Genomic DNA, 25,242 nt, shown 5'->3' on the forward strand with positions numbered 1-25,242 from the left:
ACACTTGTGCTATTGCTGTTTTACATATACAATCAGCTGACATCATGTAAATTAGTACATTAAATTAATTATAAAATAATTATTAATAATTAATGAAGTATATAAATTAGTGTACAAGCAAACCTTTGCAGGATCAAGGTCCATTTAGTTGACCTAATGTCAGATCTACATTAAGAGACATTGATGTTCCCATATAGCAAACAAACATGGTAACAGCAGTTTTTGGTGGTGCATATATATAACATATAATATATTATATATTATTAGTGTTGTTATAATATATGGCAACACCCTCCTATTGAGACATCCCCAGATGCCTTGGCAGCTGGAATGGATGATGCAGACAGAGCTATAGGAATGACAGGAACCAACTGCTTGTAGCTCTGCAGCCCTTCTATTCCCCACCCTCTTTTAGTGCTCTCTCTCATCATTATCAACTCACAAGCTTGGCTTAAATTGAGCTTGCTTTTAATTACTGATTTTGCTAATAGCAGCTTGCAAGGCTTTTAGACCTGGTAGCAGCGACGTTGTGTTTTGGCTTTGCACTGCTCGCTTGTGGTGACGTGCCAACACTCCTGCCTACAGTTATGCACTTAAAGAATTACATGCATCCCTCAAAGCCTGATTTAAATACATTTTTCTCAAGACACAAATCCTCCCAGAAGTTGGGAATTCAATAATTTAGGCCTGTCTATGCAAACATGTGTCATCTTCCTTGAGCCCATGGATTATTTTGGCTATCTGATCAGGTAGCAGTCTTCCCCTGAGACTTACAAGACATTGAGAGGACAAAGCTCACTTAGTGAACCATTCACATGCCTCATTTATCTCCTTTCCTGCACTACATTTTGATGACAGAAATGTGCATGTTTTAATTGGCTTTTCAATGTTCATTACCACGGTATTCCAGAGATCTCAGAGATAATCAAGGTAAACTTGAGATACTGCTTTAACCCCCTCTTGAAAACAACATGCCAGACAGATTAACATAAAAGATTGGAACTCCAATCTTTAATAGCCAAGGTCTACCCCCAGTTTCATTCCATTTATTCAAATGGCAGCCTGCATTTTTGTGTGTAGCACTAGGAAGAATTCAGTATTTCTTCTTGTCCTGTCCCAGTAATCTACAGAGAACTAGTAAGCAAGTATAAAAAATTTGGGCTAAATAAATTAAACCCTACTTTACAGGGACTCAATAGCAGAAGTAGAGAAAGAATCTGGTTCTCCAGTCTTGCTTTTACCTGCCTTAATCAGAAGATTATTCTTTATCTCCTGTTCCTTCCTACCTTCTTCAATTGTTGCAGCATAGAAGGCAGGATTAGAACAGATAGCCCCATCACTTCATGACTTTATAGTCCTTTTTTCAAGGATCTACTCTTTTTTGAGGCTTAGATGGAAACAGAAGGGCTAAATGGCATCCTCCCAGAGGCAGGAGTCAGAGCATGAGGAAAATGCCTTTTCATCACATCACTCTGCAAAGCTGATGCACTCAGCATAAAATTAACAGAGGAACCCCAGTAGACAGGAGGCCTGCAGCCTGCTTCACAACAAAGGAATGCTCCATTGCCTTTGCCACTGCCATGTTTAAAACACCATCCTGCTAATTAGCATCCAAGATGATTAGTAATGACAACAACAAATCCCAGTGGCAGCCCCGTGGTGGAATCCCTGAAAATCTAGCAAGGCTTTTCTGAGCAGGGTTAATAATCACTGGAGCAAGTTAAAGCTCATAATCCTTTCTGCAGTTTTCAGGATCCCAGAGACTTCACAGGGGCCTCAGATCTATGCCATTCCCAAAGGCTAAAAATGGCTCACTTTGTATTTTTTTGTTTTTGTGCCTGCTGGATGCTGTGGCGATTGTTCACATCACTGGGAGGATTTCTTCCCAGTGGCAGCAGCATTCTGCCAGCTTGGTAAAATATTTCCAGCAGCACCCCAGTGTGCACTGTAAGCTGAATTAAATTACAGACACAAAGGCAGAATCATTCCTTTCCTGCTCAGAACTGTCTCCACACAAGAACCCCATGGGTGCACCACTTACCCTGATCCTGTGGACGAGGGGAGCGAAGAGGAACACAAATAGCTCTACTGTGGCCATGGAATTCTGGAAGAACTTCCTTCTGTTATTCTCCTCCTCATCAGCCACGGCGCTGGGCCGGGGATGTCCTGGTGATCCTTGGTTTTCAGCCTGGTGGATAAAGGCACTGCTGCTCCCTCCCCAGCTAGAGCCTCTGTCTCCTCCAAGCCTGTCATTGCTGCAGTCCTGAGGAGCCTCCAGCAGCATCCAGTGAAGGGTGTGAAGGAGCTTTGTTTCAGCTACTCCAAGCTTATCCTGATGTCCTGCATGGAACAACACATCACAGCATCTCACAGGGTTCCCATCAATGATACTGCTGGGATTGTTTCAGAGTTGCACTGGAGGCTGGGCACACATCTCCCACATAAGCATTTGAAAATTAAAATTCTACGATTTTAAAGCACCAGCATTCTGTCTCTTTCCATTTGAAACCTCCTAAATCAGAAGCCTCCATTTATTTCCCAGCATTTGGAGTTCAGTCTCTGCAGTGTCAGCTGCAGGGCATGGACAGCAGCATGGACACAGAGTGGTCCCAAAAGGAACTAACTCAACAGCCTTGTCTGTTCGACTTTGTTGAACAGGAGAAAATTCCAGTGAGCACTGCAAGGTGCTCAAGCTCTCTTCCTAATGTTCCCTACTGGGAGCTCTCAGGAAGCAAATTCCTGCTGAAATCACTGCTGAAATTGGTACAAAAGTAAATAAAGTAAGTTGGATTTGGATCTGCCTCTCTATTGTCTGATTTGCTTTCTGCTGACAGTCACATGCATTGGTCGAAATTAAAAGAAAAAAACAGGCAGAAAAAACCCCAAAAACTGAAGTTATTAAAAGTACCTGCTGCAACTGACCACTGCAGCATGCCTTGGAAGAAATACATATTCCTTCAAGGAATCCATGCTGGGAAATAACTAGCAAAAAATGTTATTGAACTACTCTGACTCCTTAGCCCATCAGACCACTAACTTCACTGGGGAAGATTTCACAGGTTACCCTTCTATAAGTGAGAAGGACAATCGGCAAGAAAGACAAACCCCAGAAGAAAGTAATTAGGATTTTAAGGATTTAGAATTTGTTGTCACCCTGAGCAGCAATCTGTCATGTTTTAACTGATAGTTTCACAATGGAAAACAACCTCAGATGAGCACTAACCTAGCTTATTCCTGTTGGAGAGCAGAGTTGCAGTGCAGTGCAGCACATGAGGGAGCGCAGCTTGGACAAGTTCCCAGCGAGAAATGCTCTGGATGGCTTCAGAGAGAGCTGGAGAAAGGCCATGAAGCTTGTTTTCTACCAAAACTCTTTCAAAAGACTGAAAGTAGAAAGAAAAAAAGGCATGGTGTCTATTTCTGCACATTCCTTCCAGTACATGAACATCCTCTTTTTAAAACCTCTAATCTCTAATTGTATAAATGAAGCAAATTTTATAATATTTGTCCTGAAAAATAGAGACTGTAGCTAAAGCCCACCAGACACATGCATACTTAAATAAGAAATTAATAAGAAAAATAAGAAATTAATGAACCACACAGTGTATTTTCTGCAATAGAAGAGAATTGAAGCAAGTATCATCTGTGTATTACTAAGTGCTGACACCAAGCCAGACTTGCAGCTGTGCTGGATAAAGCCAGTAATCCTGACTTACAGTTGTGCTGGGCATCCCAGTTATCCTGTTAGAAGTCACAGGAGCTAGGAAAGCCTGCATTTGTGGAGCTGAGCACTGGATATTCTTAAATACACATGGTCTTTCAGTTTAGTGTAACATAAAGGGCAAACCACTAAAGGTATACGGGCCTTAGGAAATGTTTTCACACCCTGTCACAAAAAATTATCAGTGTACAAAATTTTTTGTCAAGCTATGATGTAATGGTTGTGTGAACACTTAGAGAGCTGATGGCTGCAGCAAGTTCATTATTTCCACCTGAAGCAACACAAAATAAGGCTATCTGCTGCTGGAATCCCAGCACAGAGGCACAGAAACACATATTTCTCCATTAGAGAAGACTGTGCCAGCAGACTGAACCCTGAAATGATCACAATAACCATCAGAGATGCCAGCAAATATCAGTGTGCAGGTCACACTGCCAGCCTGCTAGAAACACCGGGCTGCAATCAGAAAATGTAATACACTTTCCTGATGGACCAATGGCTGAAATTGGAGGGCATTTGCTGTAATACATGGGAAAGACACTGGCTTCCTGAGGGTTAGTCAGAATTAATGTGCCATGGATCATGTTGTCAGCAACATGTGTTTCTTAGCACCAGGAATGGATAAGCTGTGTACCAGGGAAGGGATGCTTCAAGTCACCCTTATGGGGATCTGCTGGGGGCCACAGCATCTGAAAGGAAAACAGCCTCCTGCCACTCCATCCTATCAGTTCAGGAATGGGGGCAAAATGAAGGGATACTGATGCTTTGAAAGCCTGGACAGGACAGGGAGCAGAGCACCCATGATAAAGCCTGACTATTCTGTCCCAGTCAGGAATCACAGTAGGACAGCAAGTGCATTAGTATAAAAACAACAGAGATTTAGAATAAGTATCCCAGTCAAGGAATTACTACATAACAAAAGGGGGGAAAGAAGAAAAGTATCCCCAGAAACAGAACAAGAGGTACATTGTTACAAACACCACAAAGTTTGTGAAAAGGAAGATGTTTTACTTATTTTTATAAAAAGAGGACAGGGAGCACCCCTTAGTCATTGCTCCAGCCACACACTGCTATTTCCACTCATCCATCCATAAGCTCTGGGGCTCACTGAATCCTTCATTCAACCAAGCCAAGCCTCTACACAGAGCAAGAGGAAGGTCAGCACAGAGGTAAGTAGCTCCTGTCCGTGTTAGGGAGCTGGATTAGCTCTCTGAAAGGCCTGCCAAACACCAGTGCTGACCAAGGCTTATTGAGCTGAATGATATCACCTCCAGCACAAAAGCCAAACCACAAGCTCACACTTCAGTAGAGTTGACAAAGTTACTCATTTTGCAGGGCAAAGGGAGATAAAAAACCCACTGGGAACACCAACCCTGTTCTGTGAAGTGTGACAGAAGTCACACTTTCTATTCAAGGTCTCATTCCTGGGTACTTCAATGACATCAGGTAGAAAGTTCCCCAGCAATTGCCTTCTATAACCTCTGAGCCACAGTCTGCATGCTTCAGTAACTCAAGAGGCAGCTAAGGAGTTTGCAATTATGTCTTTATATTAGGCTTGTATTTATCACAGCATTTTGGGCTGCTGAGCCCTTGTGAAGATTTCCCCATGTGGCTAGCCACCAGATTCTCCTGTTCTTTCCAGGCCTGAGCAGAAAGCTAAACATTTCTGTACTACAATCAAAGATCAGCTTCTGGGATAGCTCATGTGATCACAAGCATCTGAGACAGGAGTACCATATGTTGCCAGAAAAATTCAAACACAGAAGCTGCTGTATGGAGAGCACTGAATGTCCATGGCTGCTACAGGCACTGCCCTGCACAAAACTGCTCCTGTGGCTGCACTGCCAGCACACCAACTAATTGGCACTAAACCCCACACTGAAAACTGTCACAAGCAACAGGAACATGCAGTTCTTTGGACAAGAGCTCCTGTGGAATTTGCCTGGAGCTCTCCATAAAGGTGTAGCTTCTGGCTATACAGAGATGCTCAAGGCCCTGTGTTGCTGCTGGAGAGCCTCCTTTTTTGGTGTGCTGTGGCTTTACTCTTTCAGGACCTGCTACAGGGAATATATAGACACTGGGCAGAAGATCTAATGTTAACCCCACACCTGCTGAGAGGAGCTCCATGGTTAAATAAGAAGGCTGAATGAGGATGTGTGAATGAGCTCCCTGTGAGTGGGTCAGGAGACAGACACTGCCATGCCATGGGTACATCTGGAGCCCCAACCCCAGGGCTCAGGGCTGCAGCCTGGCTAGGAAAACAACTACCTACTTCTACACCACACACACCAAAGGCAGATAAAGAACATCTGCCAAGGGGACAGTGAGGGAAGTGAGTGCCTTGGATGGAGAAGCAGTCCCTTTCAGCAGTGCTGTGTGTGTTCAGCTCCCTCAGGACCACTTACACAAGCATTTTTCCTTTTAGCCTAGCAGTGACAGATGTTTTCACAGGCAGTGGTGGCCAGCCTTGTCTGGCTGCCTTCCCACTGCTGCTGTTCTCCTTTTACCTTCATCTCCACCAAGAACCAAAGGTGCTGCCAAATACCTTGTGACCAGGATCAGTCTGTGTGTCACTGGCTGCTCTGTCCCACACTTCTCTAGGCATCTGGAGCATTCCAAAGCTCAGACTATCTGTTCCCATTTCAGCAGCACTCTGGCTGGGCTTTGCCATGGTTTCCTAAACAGCTTTGCATGAGCTGCATGATCTTGTCCTGCTCTAAGCCCAGGGAAGCTGTACCTGCAGTGAATTGCATAAGGCAGGAGGAGGTCAGCCAGGGGTTGGCAGAGGGTGCCCAGAGTTTGCCAGGGGTTCCCAGAGGTTACCTGGGATGCTCAGCACCTCCTGTAAGATCCTCCCAGGAGTGCCAGGGAGTATCCCTACAGGATACCCCTACAGGATACCCCTACAGGATACCCCTACAGGATACCCCTACAGGATACCCCTACAGGATTGCCCAGTGCTTAGCCCAGGGCAGGTACAGAAGGGCCATGGCAGAAACAGAGAAATGGTTGGTGCTTCTTGAACTTCTGTCCTTGCAGGGGGCCTTGCTGCCCTGTCCTTCCAAAGCTCAGTCTGCACCCCAGAGGAAAGCTGAGACCACTGCTGAAATCTGACTGGAAAGAGCTTGAAGTGCAGGCAGCAAGTTTTGTCAGTCTGGGGCAGGTCCAGTGAGCAAGGAAGAGTTCCTGGGAAGATCTGGGAACCTAAGAGTTCATAGCACAAGGGGTGCCAAGACTCCATTGTCTACTAAACAGAGCAATAGTATAAACATTCACCAGTAGTGAAACACAGATGGCAAACACTTTACCCACAGAAATTCACTTTTCTGCAACCACATCCATTGGCTGGATAAAATAAAGGTGGCCTCTTTCTGAACTTTATACAGCTATATTTTAATTATCCATAATAACAAAACATGTAATTATATTTTCAAAAACATGCGAAGGGAAAAACAGAACAAAACCAAAACCAAAACCAAAGAACAAAACATAAAACAAATAAAACCAAAAACAAACAAAACAAAAAACTCCACAAAAACAACAACAAAAAAACCAAACAAAAAAAAACCAAACCCCAACCAAAACCAAAACCAAACTAAAGGAAATAAAGCCACAACCAAACAGAAAAGAGGGAAACTTTGAATTTGCAGGATCCTTCAGAAAACATTGGAGTTCTTCCATGGCCAATGCAAACCAGAGCAGGAGAATTTAAGCATATCTTCAAGTTCCTTACCATCACCCAAAAAATTAGGTTTGTACAGCACCCACATGTTTTCCTGTGAGGCCATTTACATCTTTGACTCATTAGGAATGGCCTCATGTCAGGGTAGGACAACTTCAGAATGGGGAGGAGGAAGAACAACAAATCCATACAGAGGCACAAACATATTTAGATGTTGTAAGACAATGTATGGGGAAGGGTATTTATCTTCAGCTTAAAGGCCAATTGAAATAAGTGTGATGGCTCAGATAAAGAGAGCAATGCAATGAAAGGGACAGGTTTTTTTTTTTCCACAAGTATTATGGTATAAAACAAAGCTCAAAGAAGCAGTGCAATATGCTCTTGCAGACCAGATGCTGCACTTACTGAACCTCAGGCTCCAGTATCTATTTCCTCCATGCACAATATGCAGCAAATTCTACTGCAGCAAGGTTAGAGCCAGGAATAATAATAGAATACTGCACAATGTCGTGTCATACACATTTCCAGACAGGTAACAGCCTGTAGACATGCCCACAACAATTCTGACTAGAGAATTACAAAATCATGCAACAGGTGCATTGCATCTTTAGGCACACTAGTCAGTAGAGGGGTGTTGGTCAGCAGCAGGTTTCAGAAGACAGGTCAGGAACCTGTCAGGTTCCAGAAACCCTGTCTCACCCAGGCACACAGCACTCTGCTGCCCCACTGGATAATGTGGGATGTGTTGCTGTGGGCAGACATTCCTGCCCAGTAGGTAGAGGAAATGGATGAAGCAGAGGGCAGAAAATGTGTCAGTTCAGGCTATAACTCAAAAATTCCTCAAAAATAAGCTCCACCTTTCAAAGTTTTCCACCATAATTTAATGATTATGTTAAGAACTGGAGAAGAATCAAGTTCCTCATCCAACAAGTGGAAATTCATTGGATCTTTATAAAGTGTCTTTTTTCAGAGGTCCCTTTCTCTTGGCTGAGGCATGGGATTTATGTTGTCTCACAGTTTAGGGGGTTTTGGGGTGTAGTTTGTTTGTTTTGTAGTAAATTCTGGTATGTGCTCACAGAAGAAAAGTGCTTTAGAATTGGCCTCAGGGACCTGATGCCAGCAGCAGAGCAGGAAGCAAAGGAAGTTTCAGGCAGGAAGGTACATCACAGAGAGGGCACAGAGAAGGAAGCTCTGTCCCTTTACCCAGCAGTGACAGCTGTGAGCCCACAGATGAAGCCACAGCCTCAGATTAGAGGTGGCTCCTGCACCCTGCCTGGTAAAGGACATAAGACAGCAAACACCATTCTCCAGCCTCTCAACAACCAGATACTGCCAGTAGGCATGAACCAGTGATGATGCTTTCTGTTGCATACGCTAGAATTAAACATTTTACTCACCAAAACACTAAGCCAGCACTCCTCTATCTCTATTTGGTATCTAGCAAAAACTCTGAAAAATTGATGGATTTCTTAGAAGAAAATGACTCAGCAACAGATAATGCTTCTCCAGCCTAATGCCTTGTGAGAAGGAAGTCAGAAAATTGCTGCAGAGTGACCTAAGAACTTTAAACTATTAAGATACACGTCCAGACCAAATTTTTCCACTCTGTCGGGTTTGGCTGCAGCTGACTAATGTACCTTAAGTAATCCAAAGACCAGAAACCATTCAAAGAATTCTGAAATTCTCTAGATACCCATCTTATTTGAACTTGCTTCATGTCTTCCCTTTTTCTCCCCTTTTGGCACTAACTTGAGACTTTATTTGAAGTACATTTAGAAATAAGAGTTATTTGTATCTGCATGATGGCCCCTCCTTAATCATTCTGATAAATTATGCTCCCTCTAATTTCCAGCAGGAATGTTTCCCATGTTGCACGGGGGTAAAAGAATTGTTCAAAGCCTGTTAGCATTGCTTAGATTTTCCATATTATAAGCTTGAAAAACCTTCAGCAATCACGAACTGAAATGACATCCATCCCATGCAAAAGCACACCCACACAGGATGAACTGCAAGGTTACACCCAGACTGTCAAAGCTTAGTTTGTCTACGTCATTATTTAATTAGTACAGCGTTATTACTAATTAATTACTTATTACTAATACCCAAATAAATTCTTTTTTTGTTGTGTCTAAAGACGGGCACGATACGCAAATTCTCTGTACGGGAACAATTTCAAATTCTTCATGTGATAAAAGTACAAAAATGAAGCAGAATGGACTAAATCCACTTCTGGTGTAAGCTGAGAATCTTGCTGACCACTGGAGTCAGGTTGATTTGCATGAAAAATTGGTTATTTACAAGCTTTGAAAAAGAGACACGTGTACATACCACACAGGAAGCTTCATATTGTTTCCCCAGTTTAGGTCTTAAAAATGCACTGAAAGAAAGGAAAAGAATCATTAGAGACCCAGTACATCACTGTGTATTTTTTCTTAGTTATTTTTAGGATTCTTCTCATGTCAGAAAGTTGTCAAAAGGCTGAGAAACTCAGTGTAAAGGAAGACATAAGCCAAAACTATGCTCAGATACCTGTTGATGATGTCTGATAAATGCTGTTATCTTTTCCAGAAGAAAAAGTGCCCACCCTGATATGTCAAGAGGTATTTAATTCAGCCCACAAGTTCCCAGGGATAAAATCTTCCATCAGACAATTTTCAGCCATTTTACCTCAGTGAAAGTATTTTCAACATACTCTGTTTAAAATTTGTAAAATATTACTAAACTTTGCCTTGCCTCTATTCTAAGACAGAAATCAGATTGCCTGCTCTCTATTAAATATTTTTTTCTGCACAGCTGATGATGTGGAAGGCTTGTGGTGAAGTGCAGGCCTGTGTGCTGTATGTAGAGAACATCCACCCTCTATCATTCTCCTCCAGAAGGAGATCAGAGTAAATATTAAAAAAAAATAATCAGGTCACCTTATTGCAGGGTGGTTTGGGTTTTTTTTTTTCTATTTTATTTTGAAGGACACTGACTGTGGCATAAGGAGATTTTGTGACTGAGGCCTTAAATTAGAGCTTCAACCTTCAAATCTTCCAAGCTCCCCCACTGCCCCCACAATGTTTTCAATTTAGAATCCTGCCAGGACAGGAGGCTGACGGGATTCACGAGGAACATAAAGCGCCAGCCATACATTCAGCTGGTCCCTCGCACATCTCCAACCCCTCACTCTCCACTGCTGTGAAATAAGGTGAGACTTTGACGTATCTGTTTGCCTGCCGGCCTCCCAAAGCATGGATGACACTTCCAGGAGGGCTGCAAACACAGGCAGAAGGAAAGCTGCAGGTCTGGTGCAGCACTGATGATGCTGCTCCTGGTACCAGAGCTCCGTGAGTTCTCTTGAAGGATGGGGGTTGGGGCAGGGGGGGATGGACGGGATGGGGAACACGGGACAGGGAGCAAGGCAAAGGCACACGGAGAAACAGAGACATGGATGGTTTAAAGTCAAACCAAGAAGCTGCCTGGGACTGCCACTAGGTTAAGCTGCCTCCAGACCTCCTCCCTCACCCGATGCACACAAATTTCTCGATGCTGAGTAGAAAACCCGGTGTTTTTTTCATGCCTTCACGTTGCAGCTGCAGTGATATCTGCGTCCTCCCTGGCAGCGGGCAGCAGCGGCTGGCCCGCACCCCCCTCCATCCTTCCACTGCCCTGTTGCAGCCCCAGCCCAGGTACCCCGCTCTTACCTGGTTTGCCTCCATAGGAAGGTCTGGATGGGCAGAGGGATGCCACGGCCACTCTCCTGCTCCTGGCCCTCTGAGCTTTTCCTTTTCACCATGATGCTGCAGTCTCAGCAGACGCCCCGCTCGGGATCTCCCATGGCCGCCTCTGCCTCTCCGCAACTCTTTACCCCCTCCCCTCCATTCCCCGCCGCCCGCCCCCTCTCTCAACTCCGCTGGTGCAAAATGGCTGCAGAAGGCAGGGAGGAAATTAGGGGGGAGCGAAGATGTCCGCGTCCTTCAGCTTCCTCCGTGCCTTCAGCACCTCCCTCGGCGGACAGCTCCCGCTGCCCGGCGCGGGGGCGGCGGCGGCACCGCCCGCCAAACTTCCCGCACCTCCCCAGCGGCGACAGCGACAGCGACAACAGCCACCACAACAGCCACAACAGCAGCGACAGCCAGCCCCGCAGCAACAGGGCTGCGGCCGCCCCTCCCCGCGGCCACCAGCGCAAAGTTGGGAAGCGCTGGCAGACCGCAGCGAGCAGAGCATCGTCCCAGAGCATCATCCCAGAGCACCATCCCAGAGCATCATCCCACAGCATCATCCCACAGCATCATCCCAGAGCATCATCCCACAGCATCATCCCACAGCATCATCCCCGAGCATCATCCCACAGCATCATCCCAGAGCATCATCCCACAGCATCATCCCAGAGCATCATCCCAGAGCATCATCCCACAGCATCATCCCAGAGCATCATCCCAGAGCATCATCCCAGAGCATCATCCCAGAGAATCATCCCCCAGCATCATCCCAGAGCATCATCCCACAGCATCATCCCAGAGCATCATCCCAGAGCACCATCCCAGAGCATCATCCCAGAGCATCATCCCAGAGCATCATCCCAGAGCATCATCCCAGAGCATCATCCCCCAGCATCATCCCAGAGCATCATCCCCCAGCATCATCCCAGAGCATCATCCCACAGCATCATCCCAGAGCACCATCCCAGAGCATCATCCCACAGCATCATCCCAGAGCACCATCCCAGAGCATCATCCCACAGCATCATCCCAGAGCATCATCCCAGAGCATCATCCCAGAGCATCATCCCAGAGAATCATCCCCGAGCATCATCCCAGAGCATCATCCCCCAGCATCATCCCAGAGCATCATCCCAGAGCATCATCCCAGAGCATCATCCCCGAGCATCATCCCAGAGCATCATCCCAGAGCATCATCCCAGAGCATCATCCCAGAGCATCATCCCAGAGCATCATCCCAGAGCATCATCCCAGAGCATCATCCCCCAGCATCATCCCCCAGCATCATCCCAGAGCATCATCCCACAGCATCATCCCAGAGCATCATCCCAGAGCATCATCCCAGAGCATCATCCCAGAGCATCATCCCCCAGCATCATCCCACAGCATCATCCCAGAGCATCATCCCAGAGCATCATCCCCGAGCATCATCCCCGAGCATCATCCCAGAGCATCATCCCCGAGCATCATCCCAGAGCATCACCCCAGAGCATCATCCCAGAGCATCATCCCAGAGCATCATCCCCGAGCATCATCCCAGAGCATCATCCCCGAGCATCATCCCACAGCATCATCCCCCAGCATCATCCCACAGCATCATCCCCCAGCATCATCCCACAGCATCATCCCAGAGCCCGCCGGAGAGCAGCTGCATCCTTCCGCCCTCATCCCTCCCTGCCTCCTTCCCACATGGGGAGAGAAGGGAAGCAAGGCAGAAAGCCTCTCTGAAAGTGAAGGTTGGTGTTGGGAGCAGAGGAACTTTGGGGGAGTTGTTCCACGGATTTTTCTTAGGCAGAAAAGCTGAGGCAGAGGTGGAGAGGATGGGGAGCACCAAAGCAGATTTACTGGTGTTTCCAATTAGGCACCAGACTAATTTGGTTAATACAAGCTTATGTTTGAGTCAGGTTTGCTGGAAATACTTCTCAGGCACTGTTAGATTAGCTCTCCTTCTCTACCTAAGGGTATCAGAGGACAGTATACTACAAAAAATAATATAATAAAATGAAAGACCTATCCAAGTTCATCCCAAAGAGTTTCCACAGGAAAAAAAATAAATAAAAGTGACATTCCATTGCTTATATGAAAATATTGAAAATTTAGAGAGATGCTCCAACGAACCAGGGCCATAATTCTTCCTGTCTTTCAATCTCCCTACTAAATGTTAGGCACCTAAAGATTCACCAAGGTCATTCCTTCCTGGTAGAGGAGCAGAACACATGAACATGAACACTATTTACTTCCTTAGGGGTACTTTAAGGAGAGGTTTGCTGAAAAATCCAGTGCTGCTACTTAGGTAATTTGAATTTACTCCCACTTGAGATGATGTTTTTTTCTGGTGCCTAAGGCAATACTTGATTTCCAGTCTTGATCTCCTGTCATGGAGAACAGGACCTCATGTGATCCACATTTTGCTAAAATTCCCCTCTTAAACAAAATGAATATTAAGACAACTAATTAGAAAGTAATCTTTTAAATAAATAAAAAAAAAGGTTTGCAACCAAAATGATTTTCTTAATTTTTAAAATTTTTAAAGTTTTTAAAGTTTTTAAAATTAAAATCACTAATCTCCCTAAGTACTGAAATGCTGAACCAGTTGTCTTTGTTCATATTGTCTGGATGGGTTCTTTGCCAGCAGCATCTTGACAGAAGTATGGCCTTTTATTAATAGAATTACCTTGTTCAGGCAGGAAATATTTTAATTACCATGTTCTTTCCTTCCATTATGTGTAATTGGACATGGACAAAATTATCTTGATTTCTTAAATCTTTTAAGAATACAGAGAGAAGGTAGTTAAAACTGTTGACTTCTAAATGCAAGGTCCACATCCCTTCAATTAATCCAGGACTTTTGTCTTCTTGTTTGGACAGTTCAGAAAGCAAATTTCAGCATTAATTTCTTCTAGAATGCCTCTTAACAGTCAGTACTAAAGCACTATGCAGTAGGAATAATGAACTTATTTTTTAATAATTGGGTTTTTTTCAGGTCCTGTCATGTGCTATGAAATTATTGACTAAAACTGATACTCAGCAACAAATCTGAAGTCAAATTTTTTTGAGTTTTAGTTATTGTCAAGCAGGCAAATCACGTTCTTCCAAGCAAAGTATGAGGACAGAAAAGTTCTAATGCTATTTGTAATTAAGGAGAATAAGTGAGCTGAGCTGTTGAGGCCTGAAAAAGTGCAAGGTCAGTGTCTTTCTGATGGGTGTTGACAACAGCACTAACTAGGACTCAGCTTTCCCACAGGTAGAAGGATGCAGGCCAGGGGTGGTTTATCTGAATGTTGTTTTAAGTGTTGTATAGTCTCACTCTTAAAGTCAGTGCCATTTTAGTCAGTGATAATATTTACCTACCTTGAGTTTAAGACAATTGCATTCTCTTAGTAACAGGTAGGCACAGTTCAGATGTGTTTGGTTTGTGTTTTGTTTGATTTTAAAAGGGTATCTCTCTTTATTCCTGCTGTCAAGAAGCAGCCACAATAGTTTCCAGTTCATCTCTCTAGGCCTAAGCTTATTGTTCTTATTGTTCCCATGCTTTGCTATGCAACAGGAAACCCAGGACCAAAAGAGAGCACTGCAGCTTGCTCCAGACTACAGCCAAAATTTCCTAATGATTCTCCTGGATGAAATAGACACTAAAGGGCACTTGATGTGGTCAGCTCCCTAATAAACAGTAAGGGATGAAAGTGTGAACACAAAACTCCACCACAAAAAAAAAATAAACCCGACCAAACCAAACAAATTTTATTGGAAAACAATGGCATTCATCAGTTTCAAACCTACACAGGTAAACATCATTGCTGCCCTGAATAGAGGCTGTCCTAGAGAGCAGAGAAGATCACTAGCAGGACTTCATGGGCCTCCAAAGGGGAATCCATTTGGCCTCTTTACAGTCTGAAGGAGAGCAGGAGTGGAGCACACATGGGACAACTGCACATTACTGTCAGTGTTAACTATCACTCAGAAAGCAGGAGGACAACACACCAGTACCTCACCTGGCTTTCTGTTACATCCTTGAAGACTCTTTAGAGGAAACTAATAGCTTTGAAGCTCAGGATTATTTTCCTTGCTCTTTCTTTGTGCATAGCCAGTGCCTTGCCCTGTCACAAGCCATCAGCAAGTGGAGGTCACACAGCCCAGCACTGAGAGGAAACTGAATCACTGCTTGGAATTTTGTTCAGGACTACTTCGTAGTAACTGAAAATATAACTGCAGATTGCAGTTCTAGTCAAGCTTGCCATTTGAGTGCAGCATATTGCTCTCCAACTGCAGCCAGTCACAAAAGACACATAAATCCCTTTGTTTGTACAAAGGTTTGAAGTTACAGAACTTCTGATGCAAAACAAATCAGAGAGCGAAGAAAACATTATCAACAGCTGGCTCTGTCACAAGAACTGCAGGCATGAAGATGTAGATCTCAAATCCAGCCAGGCCACCACCAGCACTAAGCCCAGGAGGTGGCAATGGTGGTTTACATTAAGTTTGACAGTGGTTAGAGACAAGTTTTATTCTTGCTTTGTTTTGGAGACCATGCCCACCACCACAAATGGCACACAAAGCTGAAGCAATCTGTGTCTCTGTAGGTAAAATTAATTGCATGTGTACGAGAAGAAGAAATTTTACAGCCTGTCAGATTTTATTTATCTCTATATTGAGTTTCTGCTGGCAGCAGTGGCTTTCAGATTTGCAGTCAGCATTTGACCACACCTAAATAAATAATAATAATAATAGGTGCTACAAAGGGAAAGTCCTGCAAATCAAATGCTTTCCTCAAAAAGAGGAAACAAGTAGACTCTTCAGAGAGGCCATTACAATAGGACAACAGCAAAGTGTCCTGAAAAATTCACCTGTGCTCTGTTCTCTAGGCTACACTGGCATCCTGGGCTGACACAGAAGCACAGGCTGGTCTGCCTGCAAAAAGATCAAGAGCACTGCAAAAAGTCACTGCTGTCAGAAAGCAGGTGAGGGAAGAGTGGAGAAAGCTCTGCACTACTCCAACAATTCCTAGCCCGTGCCACTGCTTAGTCACAGAAGATGCCTGTGACACTATCTACCCATTTCCTACCTTACTGCAGAGAGGAGGAGTCTGACGTGCCTCCAGATCATGATTCTGCTTGATCACTGCTTTATTCAGCAGACAGTTATGTTTACAATCCATCACAGTAGGATTTAGTTTTGATCCAGAAACAATCAAGGCTGGCAGCATAGCACAGAGTGGGGACACGGAGCAGAACCTGAGCATGAAGCCCCCACCTTAGACAGGAGTGCTCAGAGCAGGGAACTGCTCAAACCTCACTGCCTTGCACTTGTTTCCATGGTTATGTTCTCCAAGTTCCCACCCTCCATCAATCCCTGCCATACACACTCACAAATAAGAATTCACATCTTATTTCTCTGAACTCTCTGTGCAGAATCCAGGCTCTCAAGAGTACGTCAAGCCATTCTGTTGTGCAGCAGCCTTTCCAGGAGCAAAGCTGCAAACAGCTTCTAAATGTCACTTCCAGAGCAGGGAAAAAAATATTTGCCACATCCTCGTGATCTTACTCTTCCACTGGCTGCTGAGCAGACCCATCAAGAAGGAAAACCCTTCCTCTTCTTGGGACAAACAGTCATAGAAGATTAGCACTGATGGATGTCACTCATTCTACCCTTTCCCATATGGGTCTGTCAGGTAGAAAGAAAGTAAAAATGTAGAGAAGCCTAGGAAAGCCCTGTTTTTTCTTTAAGGGCTTTTAAACAGCATGAAAACATTTCAACTAAGGCTCTTTAAGAAGTCTCCTTCACACTTAGCTCTTCTAGCTAGCCCTGCTCAAACATAACAAAACTGTGTTCAGAAACAAGGGTCAATAATCCCTAAAACTGCGAGGATCCCCTAAAATTGCAAGTTTTGCTGCTGTTGCTGCATGAATTTGGGCAGGAGTGGACTGCAGTTCAGTTGGATGAGATTCCACAAGAGCAGTGAGATATTTAACCCCTTGGCCACAATTAGGTGGAACCAGTGGAGTGGCACAGGATTCATGCATTTGAGAACTCTATTTCAAAATGGAGCAGAAACACAGGCCCTCCACACCTTGTGCAGTAAATTATTGCCTTTGCATAATGTTCAAGCAACAAAATATATTCATACAGACATTTAACTGCACTTACATGCATTACAGGCACAGCTAGATAGGACAGGATGGGAGGGAACAAAATCCTGGAGATGATATGGGGGGATTATCTGGATAAGACTGGGGGAAAAAAAAACCCTTTAGCTTTCACTGTCAGGATACCATCAGGACTCTCCATGCTCTGGTAGTAGCTGAAAAGAAGGCTCATTTTGGGGAAAAAAGGGCAACAAACTGCCTTCCCTCAAACTGTGTCCCTCCCAACCATTTTTACCTTCTTCCTAGAGAAGAAAGTGTGGATCTCTTGTTCCACTGAGTTACCAAACATGCTTTCTTTGTTACTCAGAGAGCTGAGCACTGCCTCCCCAGCATGCTTCTCTGTCCAGAACCAAGCTGCCCACATTAAACCAGGTTTGGGAACCCCTCCACTAAAGCCACACTGTCTTTTAGTCCCAGCAACTGGGACCTCTGCATGGCCAAACACCTCCAGGTGTTTCTGCCTCTTACCCATATATCTGACCTTTTACTAAGCTCCTGCACCATGCAAGGAACACCCCATGAGCTGAGACAGGCATAGGATGGACAGATGCTCTGTACCTCTAACAAACATGATAGCAGGATTCCTGGGCCTCCCTCCCTCTCAATAACAAGTAGTTCATCGAGATTTTGTTCACAAATTGTACTGATCTCAATGCTCACAACCCACCAGCAAATTATGAACTAGATCATCTACCACATGCTGTTAATAAGACTCAACAGTCACAGAAATATCATCTCTTCCTTGTTCACCTTGAAAGGGAGAAACAGGTTCTAACTAGCTGTCCTCAACCATTGTTCTAGCTGTGAATGCTTAAATCATGATTTACCCTTTTTTCTTATCTTCTTAATCTTTTCCCTTTCCACAGATAGATGATGCATTAGTTCTGCCTTGTACCTATGCATGCTTAGGACAGTGGCTCTATTGGATAATTAACTGCACTTAATCATTCCTCCAGTGTGTTTGACAGCATTTGCTTAGGAACATTGCAGCATTGTGTGTGAAGTCCAGCTTGCTCAAGATTTGGGATACTTAAGGCATTCAGTTTTGTTTCCCTCCTACAACATGCCCTGTGCTGAGCAGGCACCCAGCACAAACATTCTCTGAGGTATTTGCTGCCCAGAGCAGCAGCAGTACTCTCAGCAGTATGTCATACACTGCAGTATCCTCAGCAATGCTGCCCAGAGAAGCTGTGGCTGTCCCATCCCTGGAGATGTCCAAGGCCAGGTTGGACAGGACTTGGTGGAACCCATCTAGTGGAAGGTGTCATTGCCCATGGCAGGGAGTGGAATGAAATGAGCTTTCAGGTCCCTTCCAAACTGATCTGTGACTTCTCCATTCCACCCTCAGCTGCACTGCCCTCGACCTGAGTTCAGGCTGGGACTGAGCATCCACTGTGGATCCAAAATGACACACTCCAAGCATCCCTCGAAGTCTGCGCTGTTTCCTGTTGGTTTCCAAGATGGACCCAAAAGCTCAGCCCCAAGCCCCAGCTCCCATCCCCATCACCCCCCGGCACTGTCCATGTGCTCCTGCTGTGCTGGGCTGCAGGAATCCATGGGGAGGGTGGGCAGAGGTGGCCTTGGTACCATCACAGCCCGGGGCCACCACTTCCCTGGCGTAGGGGCCCTGAAGGCCGGCGTGCGGCCGCGTGTCACCGCACCGAGGGGCCGCTCTGCCGGGACTCTGCTGCTCTGGGCAGGGTCCTGCTACACAGCACCCCAGGAGGGAGCTGCCCTGCAGAATCACAGCATCAGTCTGGTCGGGAGAGCATCTTGAGACCTCTGAGATCATCGAGTCCAACACTGCGAACCAACTCCACCTGGTCAAGCAGACCATGGAAGCGCTATGTCCGGGCTTTCCTTAAACACCTTCAGGGATGGTGACTCCACCACCTACCTGGCAGCCAGGTCCAATGTCTAATCACCCTCTCTGGGAAGAACTTTGCACCCAGCAGGGAGATACTGACTCTCAGAAGAGGATGCAAGCCATAAAAACTGATCCTTTTGCATGAAAGTAAAAGGGATTAGCTGAACAAGACAACTGGATCTGCTGTGACTGCTCCAGGGTGGATTGAGGGCAGTGCCAGCAGGTGCTGGTTGCACAGGTCTTGGGTTCAGGAGGAGCTGGATCACAAACACAGGAAGCCAACACATGCAATTAGATGACAAGCGAGTTTATTTTGCAAAACAATCACTATACAGCAACAAATACAATTGCAAATCGGATTGAAAAACATGAACTACCTACCACCAGCCATTCAAGAAATGCCTCTTTTATGGTAACAGGCTCTAGAATTATCAGAAAAAACACAGGTTTGTAACAGCATTCCTTGATATCCCAGCATACAGCATGTTTACTTGTTGGCTTTTTCTCTTTGCTAAAGTTGAAGTGGCTTTTATACGTTTGACTTTTCCCAGTGTGAAACTAATTTACCTTCCTGCAGTGGGAATTGCTTGAGTTGCAGAGGGAGTTGCTTTAGCAATCTGACTAGTGAGTGAACTCACAGACACCTAGGCTAGAAATCTACCTGCGCTGATTTTCACAGCTAATGTGATCTACTCTTCAAGGCATTTGCCTTTGAAGGGACATATACTTGGGTTTCAAACAGTATTTAGTCCAGCATGGAAAAATCTGCTCATGTGGTAGTCAACACAGGCTGCCTTTTGACTCCCTTTGAGTCATGTATTTAGGCAGACTTAGATGTGTGAGCAGTCATGATGAGGTTACTACTGTACCATAGCAGAGGGCTGAAAGAATAATTCCGTTTACTGCTGTACAGTGAAAATATATATTGCCCTTGTGGGCTCATAATTTCCCTCATCAGGATTAGTTTTTCCTTTACTCTGGCTGGACAGAGGTTTGCTCATCTTTGATTTCTTTCAGCTTGTGGTTACATAGAAACAAAACTGCAGATGAGGCAGAAGCACTCTTTCATCTCTACAACCTGATGGATTATTAAATTTGGGGTGCTCCCCTAAGTACCCAAACAAGATTTCACCATTCCTTTTCTCTGGATTCTCTGCTTTGTTACAGAATTGGGTCTCAGGCACCCAACAAACCTGCTGGCTCAACATGCCTGTGGAAAAGAAACACAACAGATGCAGTTTCCAGGAAGCTGGCTCTATCTTTAGTGGGCATTACATATTTACAAACTGTTGTTTTTAAAATGAACACCCTTCTTGAGAAGTTAAGATTAGTATGAGCTTTTCAGTGAACATCTAGAGTCATGTAACGTGACTTGGTTTTTTTTTAATTATTATTTAAAAGCACAAAACTCTTAATTTCTTTTCATCTAACTCCACAGCATTCTAGGATTCTTTCTATGGAAGGATGATAATGATTACAAAGGTCTTTGCTTCAGTCAAAACAAGAAAGCTCATTTTAATGCATTCATTAAACAACTTGGTGTGTTACACCACTCTAACTTTGGGACTCATAGGTGGATTAACTAAGCTTAATTTTCTAGAGTATGCCAATTTTAAAAGCAGAATAAAAACACTTGAGTCTCAGGTTAGCACTGTTCCCATGAGATGCTGCTCAGGTTCAGAGAGCAGAGGTTCAGTAGTACCACAGTTTTTCTCCTACACTGGCAAAAGGCATAGAAAGAAAAACCACTGCAAGGCTAATTTATATTAATTGATAGCATAATCAGAGCAGTGTGATACAAATACTGTCAGTTTTCCTTTCTGTCGTTTTCCTGAAAAATATGGGAAGAAGTTTTTAATGCACCTCACTTGACACTGTTTTCATGTGAATTCTTAGGATTACTTTAAGCAGAAGTGTAACAAATACAAGGCAGAAATCAGAATCCTCCAATTGCACTTCGGATGGTTCTAAACTCACTGTCCTTTGTAAGAAATAACTGACTTACAAACAGTGTTAGGTACTTTATTGTGTGAAAAAGCTTTTTTCAGAGCTGAAATGTCATGTGTGGGGCTGTCAGAAGTTCATATTCAGTAAAAGTTCGAGAGATTTAACCACTCTGTTTTGTGTTTGTACTGCTGCAGCAGCTTAGCCAAAACCCCACTTTGGTCCACTGAATATTTACTATCCAGTAACTGCATTACTACCTGAATGTAATGTGGGGAATCCTGTGCCATTAATAATTAGGATTTCCACAGACATAAAAATCTCTGTGAGTCCTTTCAGACCGGACCCCAACACACACATACACACACATGTAAAAATGAAGAAGGAAAAAGAACAGATCAAAAGTTTCCAAAACACATCATTAACCTAATACATATATCACATATAGCTCAACTGACAGTGCAAAGTTTAGTTACAAGGTTTCAAAAGGAAAAGATTAAAACAATCTGCAAGAATGTAAACTGGTCACTTCATAATGTCTCATGTACACAGGGCACCAGCAGGTGATTATTTGCTGCTGAGGATGGTCCCCATCACCAGGGTTCTCTCAGGTAACTCCCCTAGATTGGTTGGTTGTGTATCTCCCTTTTATCTTTCATGCACACTTTTCCTTCTACTTTTTATAGTCAATGTAATCCCACTTTGCTCAGATTTTAAGACACCCTATTTAATTGATGAATCACTATGACAACCAGCCTAGGGAGCTCATTTTTATTTGTTCATGTATTGTAATTTACAGGCATCTTTGCTATGATTATCACTGTTATCTGAGTGCCTGAATGTACATGTGAGACATCACTAAAGGAGTGGATAAAACATCTTAATATTTTTTCTGTGTTTCAACTTTAGCAAAAGAAAAATAATAAATCAAACATTCATTGTTACTATGGGAATGAAAAGTGGAAGGAAGGAAGGAAAAGAAAAAGAAAAGAAAGGAAAAGAAAGGAAAAGAAAGAAAATGAGAGAAAAGGAAAAAGAAAGGAAAAAGGAAAGAAAAAGAAAGGAAAAGAAAGGAAAGGAAAGGAAAGGAAAAGAAAAGAAAAGAAAAGAAAAGAAAAGAAAAGAAAAGAAAAGAAAAGAAAAGAAAAGAAAAGAAAAGAAAAGAAAAGAAAAGAAAAGAAAAGAAAAGAAAAGAAAAGAAAAGAAAAGAAAAGAAAAGAAAAGAAAAGAAAAGAAAAGAAAAGAAAAGAAAAGAAAAGAAAAGAAAAGAAAAGAAAAGAAAAGAAAAGAAAAGAAGAGAAAAAAGAAAAAAGAAAAAAGAAAAGACCCAAACTATTGTGGATTTTTTAAAAATCCATAGTCCAAACTCAGCCTTCTTTGGAGACCCTTTGACAAACATCTGGACCCCACAAAAATCATTCCTTTGTGAAGAAAGGGAGGGAAGGGAAGAAGGAAGGAATCCTTTTTCTAGCATCACAGAATAGACTTGCATCTGTCACTAAAACAGGGTCACGGCTTTTAGTTGTTACAGAAAGCAACTTCATGCTACAATTTTCATCTTTTTTTAAAATGTATTCTTATGAATAGGGAAAAAACCCCCTGCTAACATCTACTTTTACATACCTAAAATTGCAACACCAAAGGGTGCAAGAGACACAGATACTGTGAATAAAGAAGTGGAATATTCAAGTATATGAGGAGGGCGTATCACAAATGGCCACAGAGAAATATATATATCTATATAATACTGTATCAAACAGATGGAGAGAATGTGAAACTGGAGGTATGCACACAAATCTAGCTGCTTAACCAACTTTTCTAGTAAGACACAAGTCTGTTGGGGTATGAGTGCTTGCTTTCAGCAGCTTTTTTATGTCACTTCCCAAAGCACGAGTCAAATGTTTTCAGCTAGTGTTTTTAGTTATTAGTTAAATAATTATTGGCTTTTCAGCTATACACTGACATAATTAACCAGGTTCAAAAAATGTTAATAACTTAATTCAACTTTTGTTCTACTTATTTATACAAAGTAATATTTTTTTAATTATTATTATTAAAGTTGAATTTCCCTATATGCCCTTCCTTCTGGTAAGCAGACTATTAATTTAACCTGTAATAACTTACAATGGGCAACTTTTTTATTTCCCCATCTATCAAAAGAACTGTGAAATGAGCAACTTGGGGTATTAACAAGGCTCTTCAGAAAGAGGTGGATGGCCTTCAGGCACATGAAAGGTAAAAATGCATTTTATCATACTACAGTACTCCATGCAAGACAGAGCAGAGCAACAATAATTGTCCAATGTAACATACCGCTGTATACCCATATAAAGCCAGTGTCTTCCTGTTGTAAATGGAGGTCAGGCCAATTTCTGCATCTATGGAATTTTTATTATTTTTTTTTTCTGTTTTTTTCTTTTTTTTTTTTTTTTTAAACTATATGGTAACTACAAGTCTTGGGATGTAACTTAGTTTTAGACATGGTAAAGAATGAACGTAACACCTGCTCTGAGCCCATTCCTGCAAAGAGCTCATGCCTAAATATTATTACCTCATACAACGCAAAATGAGCAAATTCATAACCCCTGCTTGGCAAGGGCTGCTGTGACATCTTCAGCAAGGGTAGCAAGCTGGGGAGATTCAAGCAGGTTGATGCTTCCAGAGGAGGAGACGTTGCTGAGCCTGCGCGGCGAGGCCATGCTGGACCTGCCCGGTGACTGCGTGATGATCTCAGCCCCGTGATCAACACGGGCCTTGGCGTGCTCTCTGAAGTTCAGCTTTTGGCTGTCAATCTGCTCCAGGAAAACAGAGAATTTCACACATTATATATTCACTGAGTATAGGTCATCGTTTGGGTGTCATTTTGATTACTTTTAAAAACTGTTAGAAGGATTGGAGCTTCTTCGCTCCTTAGAAAATTGAAACTGGACATTTTTTCACCTTGTTTTCACTATGTTACATCCTCCTACCATTATTGCCTCTGATGGGTGCTTTAAAGAGAAGTACTATTGCTCCTAGCTGTACAAATTTCATAAGCACTATGTGGGTGCTATGATTTTCTTTTTCAAAATCTGTATTTTCAAATGTTTGTGGGAGTGATAGTATTTTCAGGATGTTTTCCTCCTGTTTCACAATGGAGTCCTCATCTCAGATCATACCTGTGCTGTCCAACAGTCTCAAACAGTTTAGGGGAAAAGACAGTGCACAAACTGCATGACATTTCACTCTCAGCTTAGATGAGGATGCAAGATGGGTCATTCCAAATTTCAAAGGGAACAAATTGGTATATGAGTGTGCTTGAAAGAGGACAGCCAGATGTTTCCTACTCAATTCAGAGCCATTGCTGAATTCACAGCTCTAATAATTTCACTGGGACACAGTGGGAGCCTTTTCTGACAGCTGTTTCTTTACCTTGACGTTACCACCACCAGGTACATGGTGGGCATTTTCCAGTGAGCCAACTTTAGCCTGAGCTTTCTCTTTGAAATCCAGTTTCACACTCTCAATTTTCACACGCCCACCTCCTACAGAGGAAAAAGAAACACAGATAAAGAAATTCAAATGGTGCAGGAGAAAGTGTGACCTGAAGCCTGAGTGCACACACATTACTTCCCTTCTGGTTGAGATCTAATAGTTCTGGAGAAGCACAGAACAATGCTCTGCATGTTCAGTAAAATATAAAATCTTCAACATACATTTAAACAGTAAGCAGGTGCTGCAGCCCTACTGGTTTTCATGGGATTTAAGCACATGCTTAAGTATTTGACTGCCTTCAGCCTGTATTTCAATCTTATGCCAGAGCACCATCTTTTGGCATTATTTTTTATCACCTCTCTAAACTAGGTGGTCTCATACCATTATGTCTTTATGCATTTAGTGAAGTAGTTTAATGCATTTTTATTACTAAAGAGTATTTATTTTTCTCTTTGGCTGTAAAAGAGATGCATCATCCATGATTTTGAGTTCAAATAACAGTATTAGGTCCTTGCTTTGTCCCACAACCCAGAAATTCCTGCAGTACCTGGTTTGTGGTGGATATTCTTGAGCGAGCCACACTTGGAAGTCACATGACTCAAGTCGATCTTCTTGGTTACAATTTGTACCTGTCAAAAGTGCACACACACTCAAATGACAGGAATGAAGATAATAAAATGAAAAAAAAAAAATAAATAGAAAGCCAAGCC

At 43.3% G+C, this 25,242-nt stretch overlaps 2 protein-coding genes across 53 annotated transcripts in view; both read right to left on the reverse strand.

Moving 5' to 3' along the window:
- Window positions 1-11,509, reverse strand: part of UNC80 (unc-80 subunit of NALCN channel complex) — a 120,623-nt gene extending 109,114 nt beyond the window's left edge. For all 13 annotated transcript variants that reach the window (XM_086896013.1, XM_086896021.1, XM_086896012.1 and 10 more), the window contains exons 1-4: window positions 11,087-11,509; window positions 9,729-9,777; window positions 3,224-3,380; window positions 2,042-2,340 (exon numbers count right to left, since the gene is read on the reverse strand). In XM_086896013.1, the coding sequence (XP_086752139.1) occupies window positions 2,042-2,340; window positions 3,224-3,380; window positions 9,729-9,777; window positions 11,087-11,178 (597 nt within the window). In that variant the 5' untranslated portion in view covers window positions 11,179-11,509. The remainder of the gene's footprint in view (window positions 1-2,041; window positions 2,341-3,223; window positions 3,381-9,728; window positions 9,778-11,086) is intronic.
- Window positions 11,510-19,405: 7,896 nt separating this feature from the next.
- MAP2 (microtubule associated protein 2) overlaps window positions 19,406-25,242 on the reverse strand; it is a 221,696-nt gene continuing 215,859 nt past the window's right edge. For 32 of the 40 annotated variants that reach the window (XM_086896042.1, XM_086896038.1, XM_086896041.1 and 29 more), the window contains 3 exons: window positions 25,080-25,161; window positions 24,470-24,582; window positions 19,406-23,850 (listed from right to left, as the gene is read on the reverse strand). In XM_086896042.1, the coding sequence (XP_086752168.1) occupies window positions 23,635-23,850; window positions 24,470-24,582; window positions 25,080-25,161 (411 nt within the window). In that variant the 3' untranslated portion in view covers window positions 19,406-23,634. The remainder of the gene's footprint in view (window positions 23,851-24,469; window positions 24,583-25,079; window positions 25,162-25,242) is intronic. The other 8 variants (XM_086896077.1, XM_086896076.1, XM_086896078.1 and 5 more) reach the window with 2 other exon arrangements.

This window comes from Cyanistes caeruleus, chromosome 7 (assembly GCF_971803275.1).
Source record: "Cyanistes caeruleus chromosome 7, bCyaCae1.hap1.1, whole genome shotgun sequence".
NCBI lineage: Eukaryota > Metazoa > Chordata > Aves > Passeriformes > Paridae > Cyanistes > Cyanistes caeruleus.